Source organism: Pongo pygmaeus, chromosome 7 (genome assembly GCF_028885625.2).
Source record: "Pongo pygmaeus isolate AG05252 chromosome 7, NHGRI_mPonPyg2-v2.0_pri, whole genome shotgun sequence".
Lineage (NCBI taxonomy): Eukaryota > Metazoa > Chordata > Mammalia > Primates > Hominidae > Pongo > Pongo pygmaeus.
Window position 1 is genome coordinate 70,514,713 of NC_072380.2, and position 17,227 is coordinate 70,531,939.

Sequence of the window (17,227 nt, forward strand, 5' to 3'; positions counted from 1 at the left end):
TCCCAACATCCAAACTTCCAACAGAAAAATAAAGCAGGAGTTGAGAAGGGGTCGTGAGAGAAACGTTTCTGAGCCTATAGTGGAGAGGCACAGCAAGCGGAGAGTGAGACTAGGGCAGCAGTGGTGGAAGTCGAAGGCATCCCAAGAGGGAACAGGGGCTCCCGAGACCTCTTTGAATTGGAGGCGACGAGAACCAAGCGACCGTGAGCAGCGATACACACAGTAGTCAGTGGGTGGCACGGGGCCCGCGGGCACGAACTGCAGAAGAGCGGAGAAGACTGGGAGCATAACCGCTGGGCAGCGGGCAGCGCAGAGCGGGCGGCATGGACCGCCTCACTTTGCCGGATACCTGGACCTGCAGGAACGACCCACGCCCAGGCCTCTTTACCCCTACCACCCCGTTACCTTGGGGACGGGATCACCTGACCCGGCAACGTGCGCCTGCGCGGGCTGAAGGCGGGGGCGGTGCCGTGACGCGCCCCGGGGGCGGTCCTCGGGCGCGCGCCGCTCTCTTATCCTCGGGCCTCAGAAGTCCGTGCCAGTGACCGGAGGCGGCGGCGGCGGCGAGCGGTTCCTTGTGGGCTAGGTGAGAGGCCAAGGGGGCAAGGAGGGACGCCGGTGCCAGGTCCCGGGCGCGGGGACTTGGGGCAGAGGCGTGACGGTCCCCGGGCCACTTCACAGACCGCATCTTGGTCGCAGCCGTTTTCGCGAGGCAGCGGCGACGCCCTCTCCTCAGGGGGCTCCGCGCCCCTCCCTGCGCCCTGCTGGCTGGGGGACAAGTTTGCGGGAGCAGCGCGCTCTGCCTGCCGCGACCCCGCGGGTTTCGGGCTCCTGCCCGGGCTGGGGCTGGGGCTGGGGCTGGGGCTGGGGCTGGGGCTGGCGGAGCCCGGAGGCCCGGCCGGGTGAACGCCGACAGCCCCCGCCCCAGCTCTGGGGTTCTTCCTGGGACCGTCTCTCGATCCTTGTTTTCTCCTCGATAAGATCTCGAGATAAGAAAGAGCCTGTGGCCACGGTTCCTCCCAGTGCTCGGCGTTTCTAGGGCTGTACTTAATCGCCCTTCTTTTGGGTTATTCGGAAAGTCCTGGATTTGAAAGGAGGAAGGAAGTGTTTGTTTAGTGGGCGAAGCCTTGACTTTTTTTGGGAGGGGGTGGGGAGAGGTTGTTCGCTTTGAGCTTTTTCCTGGAGATGTTGGACCTGAGGGAGAAACGTTTCCAGTAGGGTGTGTTTAGAAGGAAATACCCCTGAGATCTGACCCCTGAGATACGATGACTCAGAGCTTTCCTTTCAGGATTTCCTTGTAATAATGGGAAAGGGAAGGCATATGGATGTGGAAAGTTTTCACTTTTACCAAAGTGGTGATTATTGAGTCATGGAGTCTTCTAATGTGTCCATTTTTGAAAGGAGTTTGTAGATTATCTAGTCTGTATAACTACATACACATTTACTGTTACCTTTTCCATTACGTACATTGCTTAGAAAATATGCTCGGCTTACCAAACTCTTAACATCCGGTTGTTTCAAAAAGAAATCGTTGATTAAAGCAGGAAGTTTACTTTGAAAAACAACTGCGGGCCTTTTAAATTAAGTTGATTTCTAAATGTATATGTGATTAGTTAAAACTCAAATTTGTTCAGTCTTTTTATTTTCCTGTTTAAGATTGAGGGATAACGGTAGAAAATATGTCCTTTTGTGTTCTGTGTTACCAACTTAATTCTATAAAATTTGTGCCTTAAATGGTACATAAATATTATAAATCAAGTGGTTTGTGGCACAGAATAAAAAGAAGTAGAATGACTTTTAAAATGGTCAGTAAATAGTCACTCCATTATAAACTAAATATAACTTTGGAGACATTAACTTTTAGTTTTGGGCATTAAATGGAAAAGATATAAAAAGGGGAAAAAGATGAACAAAAGGGGAAGAATTTGCCAATGGTTGCCGGTTAAATGTACTGTTTAATTAAAGAGTTTCTTAAAATGAGCGTGACACAAATATTTTCCCTGTTTTTGCCAGATTTGGGAACTTTTTATAGGTATTAAATGCCAAGAGATTCTAAAAAAGAAAAGCACCCCTAAATAACTTTAAAATACTTTCTACTTTTAGCAATAGTTACGTTAGCATTTATTAATTTCTTTTCAAGTGCTGCCAACATCTTTTGTAAATGTATTGTTTTTGAGTAGACAAACAGTCACGTCTCAAAATTTAAGCAGCATAAAAAGGTATATAGTATCAAGTCTCCTTCTGGCAGGCAGGCAACTTTTTTACATTTCTTAGGTATTCTAGGCAAATTTTATATCTACACAGGCAAACATATAAGCTGTATTTGCCTCCTTGCTTTTCACACAAACGTTAACATTTTATATACTGCTTCACATTTCGCTCTTATTTTTCCAGTTAGTGATAATATTTTGGAGCTTTTCTAATATCAGCATATATAGCTTTCAAGTCTTTTGCTGTTACAGTCAGTGCTGCGGTGAATAAACTTTTACATATGTTGCTTCCTTTGTGCACATACATTTTTACACTTCAGGTTTTGAGACCTGAAGTGATACTGCAGAGTTGGAGGGTATATGAATTTAGAATTTCGGTAAGATAACTGCAAACTCACTCTCCATGGTAATTGTACTAGTTTACGCTCCCATTAGTAGTGTATGAGTGTTTCTCAAAGCCTTGCTGTCAGAGAATGTTGTCAAACTTTGGATTTTTGCCAGTTCACTAGGTGAGAAATGGAATCCTATGGGTAAGGATTAATTATTCTACTTAGAGTGGACTTCATATGGACATACTTCTTAATGGCTGATCATCAGAAACCTCCAGGATACTTATTAAAAGGAAGAGTTCCTAAGTCCTTCCATGAAATCTGTGTCTGCCCAGGAAGCTGTTTTTATAATAACTAGAGCCTCGGGTAATTTGGCTGTGATGATTAGCCAGATTGAGAAACATTGCTCTGGAAGACTGCTTAGGATATATCAAATTGTGTTTCTAGACCTCATGTATGAGCCATCTGGAATGCTTACCATCTGGGTCCAATGGACACTTTATTTTTTCATTTTTTAGTTTTTATTTTTTTTAGAGATGGAATCTTGCTGTGTTGCTCAGTCTGGTCTTGAACTCCTGGGCTGAAGCAGTCCTCCTGTCTCAGTCTCTGAAAGTGCTAGGATTACAGGCATGAGCCATACGGTTCCTGGCCTGATAATTTTATTTTTTACATTTTTCAGTCATTTTATGAATAGTTCGCAGAAGTGAAATTAAAGAGATAATGAAACACAACTTTACTAGAAATTTTAATAACTGCTTCAACAAAAGAAACCCAAATTATTACTCCAAATTTTCCTGGTTTTGAAGATATCAGTAGTTGAAATAGGCAACATCTTTGAATTCAACTAATTGCTTATCAACTGTCATGTAATTTTAAAAAAAATCAATGATTCTGCCGTCCTAAGTTTTTATTATCCCAAGATGTTTTTAATACAGCGGTTCCTGACATTTTTGGCACCAGGGACTGGTTTCATGGAAGACAGTTTTTCCACGAATGGGATAGGTGGATGGCTTCAGGATGAAACTATTTCATGAGGAGCATTTAACCTAGATCCCTTGCGTGCACAGTTCACAATAGGGTTCCTGCTCCTGTGAGAATCTAATGCTGCCACTGATCTGACAGGAGCTAGAACTCAGGTGGTAATGCTGGCTCACCCGCCACTCACCTGCTGTGGGTGGCCTGGTTCCCAATGGGCCACCGACTGGTACTGGTCCATGGCCTGGGGGTTGGGAACTCCTGTTTTAATAGCTTAGATTAAAAGAAGCGAATAAACATTATTTCACCTTAAACAGTCACATGTCATTTTTAAGGGAGACCAGTTGTAGTTGGTGGTTTGAGAAGGGGTGAGGTTAATAACTCAGAAAATGATGAGTATTGCCATTCTAGGTGATATTATTTGGAAAACTTTGCCAGTGTTTCCTACTTCATTAATCAGAATATTGTGTCCAGAGAGCGAATAAACTAGAATTCCAAAATATCACATACAGTATTTAAGTTGAGGGCCTTTGTTCTGTACACATATTTAAAGACTTCAAAGAGGTTACTCTGATATTGCCCTGAAGGGGTTGAGGGACAAATGGGAAACTTGGTACTGAGGCAGACAATATATAAATACATACATATTTTTTTATATATATATATAAAATATATGTATTTTATATATGTGTATATATACACATATATAATATATATATAGCCTTTTGGTGTTCTGAAGAAGTCCGAAACTATCCCAACCACTGAAAGATCTCCTAATAGAAACTATTTGGGAGTTACTTCCGAGGCCTGAGATACATTGGGTTTAGGGGCCTTTCATAAGGCATGAAGTGAGTCACAGAGATTGCAAATAATGTAGTGTGGGCCAAACCTGGTTAAAGGGTATGTGGGCTGTACCATTTCTTTTCCAAGGAATTAGGCCAGTGGAAAAAAGCTGTAGTGGTCAGGAAGGTTTGATCAAACTCTTAAAGAGTAGTGGGAGTTTTATCTTCTTAGTGATTACTGAGCTCGAAGGAAAGCCTAGAAACAAAATTCTTTAGTTCGTACAGTAATAATGTTTGATAAGAGTTGCAAGTGAGGTAAAATGAGATTCTTACACTGATGTAATAGTTACTTTTAGAATCCTCTTAAGCCTCATTATTGGTCATTATAAAATTCCAGCCACAATTAGAAGGATTTCCCGGAGTTAGCATTGTGGTTCTTGAAAAAAGGCTGTGTTTCTGACAGTTCCCATTAGGTCAAAGATTTAAATATAATGTACAAGTGACTTAATGGAGAACCTTCAGAAAAATAAAGCATTTATCATTTTCCTGGAAGGCTTTTTACACTGTTAGGTTCAAAAGTACGGACTTGCCCTAAGAATATTTTGATCTTTTCAATAAGTGTTTAAAGATATCTTATTTACTATTGTTTTGATGACATTTGTCAAAATACTAACATTTGGTATCTTCTTTTTAAAAAGTTTTTTTTATTGGTGAGACAGGGTCTCAGTCTGTCCACCCAGGTTAGAATGTGGTGGTGTGACCACAGCTCACTGCAGCCTCAACCTCCTTTGCTCAAGTGGTCCTCCTACCTCAGCCTCCCGAGTAGCTGGGACTACAGGCATGTGTCGCTGTCCCTGGCTAGTGTTTTTTATTTTTTGTAGAGATGGGGTTTCTCCATGTTGCCCAAGCTGGTTGCAAACTCCTGGACTCAAGTGATCCACCCATCTTTTTCTCCCAAACTGTTGGGATTACAGGCACTGCGCCCAGCTGCATTTGATATCTTTGAGGATGAGGAAAAAGCGTTTATGCTGTGTAAATAAATTAAATGTGAGTCCTGCCTTCAAGTAGTGGAGATAAACATGTACTGGCTATAATCTAAGGCAGAGTTGAGAGGAGTTGGGAGGAGCAAATAATATCCAACTGAAGCCATCAAAGTCACCCTGTTTTAAGAAGTAACACTTGACCTGGGCCTCAAGGCTAACTAGGATTTTGATCGGTGGAGAAGTCCTGGAAGGACATTACTGGAAGAGAATGCACCTTTTACAGAAATATGCAGGCATGGAAGCATGTGACCTGGGTGGCAAATAGTCAGTGGTTTGCAGCTACAACATTTTAATACTTGGAAAGAAATTTAATGAAATGGGTCAAGAAAGTAAAATTGAGGAATGCTCTGTGATTTAAAAAATAGAGTTAATTAAGATCAATACACTTAAAGCAAACCTGAAACTTACTTTTTTCAGAAGTGTAAATTACGGTAATATTTGTTATTTAAAAAAAATTTTGAAAGTCCATTTTTCTTTTAGGCTTGAGTTGCTGGTATGTGAATTAACTCAAGAGTTGTTCAGACAACTTCAGTTAATATTTATTTGAAGAGAAACTTCTATGGAGAGAAAAGTTAGGAAACCATTTCATTTTTCATGAGAACAGTGGGATTTTGAAGTTAGCCAGTGACAGAATCAAAAAAAGAAATCAAAAATAGAAATAATATTAGATGGCCAGGTAACATTCTTTTCAGTGCATTTTGGTTGTTGATATTGCAACTTGCTTTGAATTTTGTATATTATATATCATATGCATTTTGTTTATATTGATAGAATGGCTGAAAGTTTAAATAAGGCAAAAAATTGTGTTTGGGGAAAGGCTGCTAGGAAATTGATCCTTTGAACCCAAAGAAGATAATTCACTTTGTTCTCCTGGATTAATACAATTAAATCATATTTGATAGTGCTCTCTCAAGAATGTGAATTATTATTACTTTTTTTTTTTCCCCCACAAACCCAGATTTTGTTTTTCCCTTAAGGACTGTACCAGGCCACTACTATTCACCATTGTACTGGAGATTATAGCCAGAGAAATTAGAAAAGAAACAAATAAAAGATGTGTAATAGCAGCAAGAAGGTGCGATAGAAAGCTCATATGCTTCTTTTCCCCACAGAAATACTGATTCAATAACAATACACACACCAGACCTCTTTGTGAGAAATCCGGAAACTAGTTAAGAGGCTCCTGCATTCTAGGTGAGCAGTAAACCAGCTACAGTGAATATGGTAGGAAAATTCATCCTACTTACTCACCATAGTTCATTCCCCTACTTACTCACCATAGCTCAGCATGGCATGAACAAGAGGAAACTTCTCCTGGTTTTTCCCTGGGCAGGGAAAGAGAAGACCGAAACGTATGTGTGACATTCAGATTTTTCAGAGGTCTGCCCAAGGGTCTGGTTTTTATTTTGCCTGAATATAAGTTCTGACAGGAAAGGGCACCAGGTTGCAGGGTCATTGAAAACAAACTTGACAGTTTAGATTAGCAGGCACTCACCATGGTCCCTCCCCCTCCTTTAGCATGAAACCAGCAGGAGAATATCCTCAACTCTTGGCTTCTCCTTGGGGAGACAAAAGAGTTGGAATATGTGTCCAGTGTTTCACCTTTTCAGTGGGCTGAGGGACTGGCTTCTGTCTTGCTTGTCTTGGAAAGCTGACAGGGGCTGGTGTATTCCAGGTGCCTGGGAGCCACTGAGAACAACAGAGAGCTGGAAGACTTGTTGCTGCTCTTGAGGACCTATGGTAGGGCAGACAGAGGATGATACAGCTCAGCAGCCTGTCCCTAGGTATGGCATGGCATGAAAGGCGTTAGGGAGAGAATAGTGGAGTATGTGTCCAACATTCCAGCACTTCAGAGAGCTACCCCCACTTCTGTTTCACCTGACTTGGAGCACAGGCAGGAGTGGACATACTCTAAAAGCCCACTGACAGGAAAGGGCACCAGGTTGGAGGCCTCTGAAAACAAGAGAGCTAGGTGGCTTGCAGTAGCTCCAGAGAACCTGAAGTACCACAGACAGATAGCACAGGGAGCAAAAGATTATGAGATCCTGAAAAAGGAAACCAACAAGTTCATCTTGAGAATTTATATACACTGGTCGAGAAGAAGCATCCTCAGGAAAGGTTCAAAAGGCATGCAGAATCTCTAGTCAGGCTGATCAGTGAGGATCTTTCTCTGTACAGAGCCAGTCCACAGAGACTGGGAGGGGTGATATTTTTTCAAATGCTTGGATCCCAACATGATGTTAAAAGACACACAAAGAAATAGGGAAACATGGCACAATCAAAGGGTCAAAATATCCAGGAACTTACTTTAAGGAAACACAGATATCTTCATTATCTCAGAAGGAATTCAGACTAACCACTATAAACACATTCAGTGACCCAAGGAAAATGCTGCATGAACAAAATGGTATCAACATAGAGATTGAAAATGTAAAAAGGAACCAAACAAACATTGTAACAGATGCAATATGCTTCTTTGACCAAATTGAAAGATTTACTAGAGGAGTTTAACAGCAGTGTTTTTCAAGGAGAAGAATTAGTGAACTTGAAGCCAGGTCATTTGAAATTATCCAGTCAGAGAAGCAAAAAGAAAAAGAATAAAAAAAGAATGAAGACAGCCTAGAGTACTAATGGGACAGCATCAATTTTATCAATGTAGATTGTATGGAAGTTCCATATGTTGGAAAGAGAAAGGAGCAAAAAGCTTTTTTGAAGAAATAATGGCCAAAACTTCCCAAATTGAAGGAAGGCAGTGGACATCCGGATTTCAAGAAGCCCAGTGGACTCCAGAGTAGAACAATCCGAAGACATCTACATGGAAACACACTGTAATCAAATTGTCAAAGAATTTTGAAAGCAGCAGGATAAGAACAACTTGTCATGTACAAAGGAGATTCTGTGGGACTCTAAGTGGATTTCTTAGCAGAAATCTTGCAGGTCAGAAAGAAGTGGGATGATATAGTCAAACTGCTGGAAGAAAAACTGCCAGCAAAGTACTGTATGTAGCAAAACTTTTCTTTAAAAGTAAAAGAGAAATAAGATTCTCAAAATCTGAGAGAGTTCATCACCACTATATCTGACTTAAACGCTAATGGGAGTCTGTTAAATGGAAACAAAAGGATGTTCAACATGAAAGTATAAAATTAAATGATAAAGCTATGGACAAATACAGACCTGCATATTATTGTAATGGTGGTGAGTAAATCACTTATTTCTGATATATAAGTCTGAGACAAAAGTATAAGTGCCTATAACTATAAAAATATTAATAGATGCACAACATAAAAGATGAAATTTGTAGCATCAGTAATGCAGTATGGGGATGGATGAGAAGAAGCAGTATTGTATACAGTTGAAGTTATCAGCTTAAAATAGGTTTATTAGAAGATGTTTTATGTAAGCTCCATGGTAACCACAAAGAAAATACCTATAGAAAATACACACAAAAATAAGGAATCAAAGCATATCTATTAAAAAAAAAAAACAATGAAACAAAAAGCAGGATGGCAAGAGAGGAAAGGAAGAACAAAAAAGTTTCAAGATAGAAAATCATTAACAAAATATCATTGTAAGTCCTTCCCTATCAGTAATAACTTTAAATGTACTAAACTCTCCAATCAAAACATAGAGGGGATGAATGGATTAAAAAAATAAAACCAAGAACCAACTATACCCAGTTTATAAGAGACTCACTTTAGATTTAAGGACACCTTTTATTTATTTTTTTACAGAAATGGATATACTGATTCTAAAACTGATACTGAATTGATAGGGATTTACAATAGCCAAAACAATTTTGAAAAAGAACAAAGTGGGAGGATTCACATTAACTGATTTTAAAACTTAATACAAATGTACAGTACTGAAGAATGTGTGGTACTGGTATAAGGATAGACATATAGATCAGTGAAATAGAATTGAGATTGCAGAATTGAGAGTGCATACAGTTATGATCACTTGATTTTCAATAACAGTGCAAAGACAATTCAAAAATGTTATTTTCAAAAAGTGCTGAAATAACTGGGTTTCCACATGGATAATAATGAGTATGGATCTATACCACACACCATGTACAAAATTAACATAAAATAGATAAAAGATATAAATGCAGGAATTAAAGACATAACATTTTTAGAAGAAAGCATAAGGGTAAGTCGTCATAACCTTGAGTTGGGCAATAGTTTCTTAGATGTTATATCGAAAGTATAAGCAACCAAGAAGAAATATAGATTCACATTCGTCAGAATTAAAAGCCTCATATTGCAAAATGCACTGTGAGAAAAATGAAAAGACAATCTACAGAATAAGAAAAGTATTTGTAAATCATGTATGATAGTGGTCTATGATATGCTCTGAATGTTTGCAACTGTGTCCCTCCATTCATATGTTGAATCCTGTAATCATCAAGGGGATGGTATTAGAGTTACCATATGACCCAGCAGTTGCATGCTTAGCTATATTCCAAGAGAATTAAAGATGCATTTATTAAAAAAGTGTATAAACTTACACATTATTTGGTAATTTAAATGCTCATTGGCATTTTTAACAGCACTATTTATAATAACCAAAAAGTGCAAATAACCCAAATGTCATCAGCTGATGACAGCATAAATATAATATGGTATACATACAATGGAATATTATTCCGCTATGAAAATGAATGAAATACTGATACATGCTCCAACACAGATGAACCTTGAACATATGCTATGTGAAAGAAGCCAGATGCAGAAGGCCACATATTCTAGATTCTAGATTGAGTATCCAGAGCAGGGAAATCCAGAGGCGGGAAAGTGTATGTTGCCTGGAGCTGGAAGGAGGGTAGAATGGGGAGGCATGAGTTTTCTTTTGGGGAGGATGGAAATATTCAAAGATAGGTAGTGGAGATGATTGTAGAAGTCTGTGAATATACTAAAAACCATTGGATTGTATACTTTGAAAGGCTGAATTTTAGAGTGTGTGAATTATATTAATTAAAAAAAAAACTATGTCATACTGTCCAACTAGGAGACAGAGATCATGTAGTGATTTTAACAGTGGAGGTTTAATACACAGAATTATTAGTTATAACATGATTGAAGAAATAGAAATTGACTTGTAAGAAGACAAGACAACTTGGAAGAATACTGTAAGAGCAGACTTAATAAGTAGCCACTAACTCTAGGGCTGTTCCCATATTGGGGCTGAGATTCAGGTCTGGTTGAAGAGGGGACAGATGTCACTGGCAGATGCCGAAGTTGCTGGATACCATGCTTCTGGAACTTATTCTCCTTCTGGCATTCTGAACCTTGGAATTTGCTGCAGAAGCCACGTGAAGGGCTTGAGAAAGCTGCTCGGGGAGATTCCTTGGTGGTGGCATTCTGCTGCAGAGTTAGTCAACAGAGTGCTGGGGTGAGCTTCTGCATGCTTGTGAAACTACTCCTTGCAGGAGTCTGGCTAGAGTAGTACATTGGAAACCATGAAGAGAAAAGCTCTTCCTCCTACAGTGTACCTCCAGTTGCCTCTACTGACAAGGCTTAACATCATGCTAGCTGGTAACAGAGCAATGTTGAAAGAGCTCAGCTCCATTTTGGGAGAGAAAGCAATAAGAAGTGGATTTGGAAATGGGAGGTAATAAATTGATACCTGAATCAAGAATCTTACGTTAAACCGTATACCAGTTTAGCATATATTCTGTTTTATTGGGTTGAGTGAAAGGATCAGGTATTCATCTCAAAACAGCTAAATAAAATTTAAAATATGCATTCATATAATACATTTAGAGAATTGTGTTTTAAATTATTACAAAAAGCAATTTATAACTAAAAAACATACTTCTACTTAATATAGAAGTATTTTAAATGAAAAGTAAAAATTTCCCTCTTATTCCTCACTCCTTTACCATCTGTCTTCTGAAGAAAAATCTGTTAGCAGTTGATATAATTTCTTCTGTATACATATATGTGTATATATATTTTTCTTAGTAATAGAGGTTTCATGTATTGATACTGCATATGATCTGCTTTTAGGCTTTTATTGTTAGAAGGAAATGTAGCTGTGTAATGCCCACAGGCATTGTACTAAGGGTAGTTTCCTAGTCCTGGCTAAGTTGCAAGTACTTGTGTAAGTTAGGAGTAAGTCACGTAACTATTCTACTAAATTTGTAAAATGAAGGGACTTTTACTTGAATTTTAAAAATTGGTGATGGATATAGTTCAATAATAATATTAGGGGAAGGAGAGGTAGTTTGGTAATTCTTAAGTATCAGCTAACTTTTAGTATGGCCTGTATATTCTTATTTTTTAATGTTTTGCAATTTAAATGTTTTTTATTACGCTAAATAGTTCTACGTGTTTATGTGTCTGTGGCTAGCTGTGTATACTATTTCAATTTCTATGACATCAGGGTAATAAAACTTTCTTTTTTTCTTTAGAAGAATCCTGCAAAAATGTCTCTCTATCCATCTCTCGAAGACTTGAAGGTAGACAAAGTAATTCAGGTATGATAGTTTAAATACTTTTTTCAAAACAAACACAGTAACATGCATTCTACTTATAGGTGAAATAAAGCAAGATAGCTAAATAGCAGATATATTTGTTCATTTTTACACTTCATAAACTTTTTTTTAGTTTTATTAATTGCAGACCGAAAAGTTTACAGAAAAACTAGCAGTTTTTTTTTCATTTCACTGTGAATTAATAGGCATGAGATTTTTTTTTAATTCGACTTATACTTTTTACATGTAGCTTAATTTTCTGGCTAAAATTTAAATTATATGTAACATATTTGAGTTGACAAAATAGACTCCAATTTTTTAGATATTCATAGTTTTGTATAAAATTGGTATATTTTTCTTTTGGATCTTTAGGTATCACCATTCTTTAATTCTATGTCTCTTAATTGAAGTTAAAATTACAGAAATAGTGGAGTACATGCTACTTTTAGAAGAGCAGTCATGTAAAAGCACAGGGAAAGTGTAGTGATTCCTTTCCTTTGAGAGATGAGCAACAGACATTTCACTTGTTCATTCTCTAAATGACTGTGTAGAGATTGCAGTATTTCTAATTGCATTGAGTTGAAAATTTTTATAGTCCTTTGTATAAGTATTAGCTTTGAAGACAAATGATTCTGCTTAAGAACGAAGTGAGGAATTGGGACCAATTCTGGCTAACTGGGAAATTTTTGGTAATTATTTTAACTGGGGATAATTTGTAGTATATGATGAATTTGTCTGTTTACGGTTAGCTTTCAACTTGATCTCTTACCAATTTAGAATTTCTTCAGCTGTTGTTTATTGTTTTAATTTGACAAGATAAATGAAAACTCCTTACCGTGAAGATCATTTTATTGGGTCCCTGTCTTCAATTTACTAGAAAGTGAGATTTACTTACTGATAATTGAATTATGAACAATTATTTTATATCATAGATCCAGTATGGATATTAAAATGAGGTTTGTAAAATCTCTGAAATCTACAGTTCAGCTGCCAAGGATTTGATGCCTCAAAGTTTCAAGTGGCCTATTCAGTCATCTTTTACATGTTCCTATCACTTCTTTAGTATTTCGTCAGTATTTTCTTCATGTGGTTTTATTTCCACATAGTTCATCTGAACAAGCACTCTTTCTTTTAAAAGGCTTTTATCTGAAATATTTAGCTTTCCAGAATAACTGCTTAGCCATTAATATGACATCAACACATTAACTGATAAGGATTTTTAGATGGACCTGTAAGAATGACTAATCTGTTCTTTGTTTTCATCTTTTGTTAGCTTTTTATGGAATTGAATGTAAATTCACTGTAGTCAGATATGAGCTGAGGCTTTTGATTTTGAAAACAGCAGCAGAAGAAGAGTTGATATTGACAAATATTGGAATGAAAAATAAAGAGGGCTACAATCTGTATCATGCTGCCGTCTTTAAGCAGAAGTGAATTACATAGATATTTACATTAAAGAATGTTTTATGTTCGGAGCAGAAAGCAGCTGGGAGATAGAACAGTGAATAAGGAGTGGGAAACATGGTTCTTTTATTACCCCTGAATTTAAAAATATTCCTAATCTAGCCATTAAACTCTTTGGCTGGTTTTTTTTTTTTTTTTGCATCATTTTCTAAGGTGGATGATACTCATGTTTGTTTTTATTCTTCAGATTCTCCTGAAACGGTATTATGAAGGAAGGTAGTATTCATTTTCTCATCTGCTGGCCTTTAACACCACAGCAAAGCTAAATTACAGCAATGAACCAACCATTCATATTTTGTAAACTATTCTGCAGTAGCCATTAAGCTGTGGCTTTTAGCATCATACAGTCCCTAGACCTTTTTCTCTCCATTCCAAATCCTGACAAGAGCCTGTGGTTTCCTCTACTTATGCAAAGTAAGCTTTTAATAAATAATGATATATAGAACCAGAGCTTATCAGTTTCCTAATATGGTGGGCAGAATTTGGCAGAAGTGACGCTACAAGCATGTTTTTTCCACATCCTTTCTGTTAATGGCAGAAACAATAGGCCCTGGCATGCTCCTTGGGGCACCCCAACCCCTTTTTTTAGTAGTGTCAGATTTCAAAGTAAGTTTGAAATAAGTAGCTACATTTAATGGTTTATAGTACTTAAAATTGGGTTACATCCTTTTGTTTCATTTTTACTGCAAATAACATAATTAAATTTATATAACTTTGCAGGGAGCTTTCTATATGTATTCTTCAGCATTCCTTGGATTAAAAACAATAGCAATGAAAGAATAGAAAATCATAACTACATACAAAGGAGAAGTATTTTAAATTAATAAGCTGTGTTTTAGAGCAATTTTAGATTCACAACAAAATTGATCAGAAAATACAGTATACCTTCTGTCCTCACACATGCACAACCTCCCCCAGTATCAGCATCTGCACCAGAGCGGTACATCTGGCTCATTAATATCACCTGAAGTCTACATATTTACATTACATCACATTAGGGTTCACTGTTGGTGTTACATGTTCTGTGGATTTTGACAAATGTATAGTGACGTGTATATAGTCACGTGTTGCTTAAAGACGGATATGTTCTGAGAAATGCCTCATTAGACAGTTTTGTTGTGCAAACATTATAGAGTGTACTTCCACAAATGTAGATGGCATAGCCTACTACACATCTAGGCAATATGCTATAGTCTGTTGTTCCTATGCTACAAACCTGTATGTTGCATCTGTATGATACAGTAATACTGCATGTTACTGTACTGAATACTGTAGGCAATTGTTACACAATAGTATTTGTGTATCTAAACACAGAAAAGGTATGGTAAAAATACAATGTAAAAGATTTAAAATGGTACATCTGTATAAGGCACTTACCATGAATGGAGCTTCCAGGACTAGAAGTTGGCCTGGGTAAGTCAGTGAGTGAGTGGTGAGTGAATGTGAGGCCTAGGACATTATCGTATACTGCTGTAGACTTTATCAATACTCTATACTTGGGCTGCACTAAATTTATTTAAAAATTTTTCTTTCTCGAATTATAAATTAACCTTAGCTTCCTGTAACTTTAATTTTTTAACTTTCTGACTCTTGTAATAACATAGTTTAAAACACAAACATTGTACAGCTGTATAAAGTATTTTCTTTATATCCTGATTCTATAAGCTTTTTTCCTATTTTTTAAATTTTTAGTTTTTAAAAATCGCTTGTAAGTTTGTTAAAAACTGAGACACGCACTCACATTAGCCTAGGCCTGCACAGGGTCAGGATCATCAATATCACTGTCTTCCACCTCCACATCATCCCACTGAAAGGTCTTCAGAGGCAGTAACATGCATGCAGTTGTCATCTCCAATGGTAATAGTGGCTTCTGGAATACCTCCTGAAGGACCTGCCTGAGACTGTTTTACAGTTAACTTTTTTTGTAAGTAGAAAGATATACTCTAAAGATAAAGTGTATAACACAGGAAATACATAAATGAGTAACATAGTCATTTATTATCATTATCAAGTATTACGTACCATGCATAATTGTAGGTGCTATACTTTTTTATATATGACTGGCAGTGCAGTAAGCTTATTTACACCACCATCACCACAAAGTAATGAGTTGTTCTGTGTGACGGCAGCTATGATGTCACTAGACAGTAGGAATTTTTTAGCTCTTTTATAATCTCATGGGACCACTGTTGTATATGTGGTTCATCATTGACCAGAACAGGCAGCACATGACTGTATACCATTGTAGCATTAGACAGAATAGGTTCACTGCTCGAAAAATTCTTTAATGCCTGTTCTTCCTTCCCTTCTAGAACTCCTGGCAACCAATAATTTGCTTTTGCTTTTGTGTTTTCTTTAGCGTCAGGATGTCGCTCTGTTGCCCAGGCTGGAGTACAGTGGCACAGTCATGGTTCACTGCAGCGTCCATCCTCCTGCCACAGCCTTCTAAGTAGCTGGGACTATAGGCATGCACCACCACACCTAGCTAGTTTAAAAAAAAATTTTTTTTCCCCCAAAACGGAGTCTGGCTCTGTCACCAGGCTGAAGTGCAGTGGTGCGATCTTGGCTCACTGCAACCTCCTCCTCCTGGGTTCAAGCAATTCTCCCTGCCTCAGCCTCCCGGGTAGCTGGAATTTACAGGCATCCACCACCATGCCCGGCTAATTTTTGTATTTTTACTAGAGACGGGGTTTTGCCATGTTGGCCATGACAAACATGACAACATGCCATGTTGGTCAGTTCAGCTCCTGACTTCAGGTGATCTGCCCACCTCAGCCTACCAAAGTCCTGGGATTACAGGCATGAGCCACTGTGCCTGGCCAAAACAATTTTTTGCATAGGCAGGGTTTTCCTGTGTTGCCCAGGCTGGTCTTGAACTCCAGGCCTCAAGCAACTCTCCAGCTTCAGTTTCTCAAAGTGCTGGGATTAAAGGCCTGAGCCACTGTGCCTGGCCTAATATTTTATTATCTCCACAATTTTGCGTTTTTCAAAATGTCGTATAGTTGGAATCATAAAGTATGTAGCCTTTTGAGATTGGCTTCTTTCACTTAGTAATATCCACTTAATTTCCTCCATGTCTTTTCATGTCTTTATAGTTCTTTTTTTTTTCCCCAGTGCTGCACAGTATTTTTTTTGTTAGACATGATTCAAGAAGTAATATAACAAGCCACTAGCTCCTTTTAGCTAATCGGTGGTGAAAGAACTTTCAAAGTTCAACACGTGTTCAATTTGTGGATTGTTATTTACAGTTACAAAGATTTTCATGCTGTATTTTGTTTAAATCTAGAATGTTTAACAAATTATGAAATAATAAATATTAAAGGATGACTCAACAAGTATATCAGAACATATAATTTTAGTACCATTCAAAGCTTTTGTAGGCTTTAATTATTTAAACTAAGCTTTCATATCTCCAAGAATCTTTGGGACTACTCTTGACATTGATTTTAGGGGTAGGTTGAGATACTACTATGAACTTCATTTTTAAAATGATACATTTCCAATAAAGTAAAAAGTTGATAGAGATTGGTCATACAACTTATTACCAAACTTGTCTCTGATGACAGATAGCTATTTCAGAAAGTCAGATCTAATTGTAAAGGATAAAGTATTTCCATCAGTGAGATACTTCATATGATGTAGGCCATCAAGACAGCCCTGAGAAGAGGATACTTGAGCATGAGTAGCATTGATAAATGCTAGAGTGTCAGAGTGTGTCAGAGTGATTTTGGCAAGTTTGTTTAACAGTTACAAATTACATTACCTTGTCATCATCGATTTATGTCAGTGATAAACTGTGCTATTTTCATAATTTCTGATATTTTAAAAGTATTTAGCATAAACCCCTTCCTATACTTGCTGCAATGAAGATAAAGATGATTTCAGTGGACATGCTTAGTATTAATTTTTTAGGTGTTTTTATGATACGTGACTTTTATATGAATATGGG

General features: G+C 37.8%; 1 protein-coding gene across 7 annotated transcripts in view; it reads left to right on the forward strand.

Annotated features, from left to right (window-relative positions):
* The first annotated feature begins 439 nt into the window (after positions 1 to 439).
* The window catches only part of SDCBP (syndecan binding protein), a 29,182-nt gene continuing 12,394 nt past the window's right edge, over positions 440 to 17,227 (forward strand). For 2 of the 7 annotated variants that reach the window (XM_063668792.1, XM_063668794.1), the window contains exons 1-3: positions 540 to 586; positions 7,015 to 8,534; positions 11,752 to 11,817. In XM_063668792.1, coding sequence (XP_063524862.1) covers positions 8,487 to 8,534; positions 11,752 to 11,817 — 114 coding nt within the window. In that variant the 5' untranslated portion in view covers positions 540 to 586; positions 7,015 to 8,486. Of the gene's footprint in view, positions 587 to 6,450; positions 6,534 to 7,014; positions 8,535 to 11,751; positions 11,818 to 17,227 lie in introns of those variants that run through there. The other 5 variants (XM_063668793.1, XM_054497747.2, XM_054497748.2 and 2 more) reach the window with 5 other exon arrangements.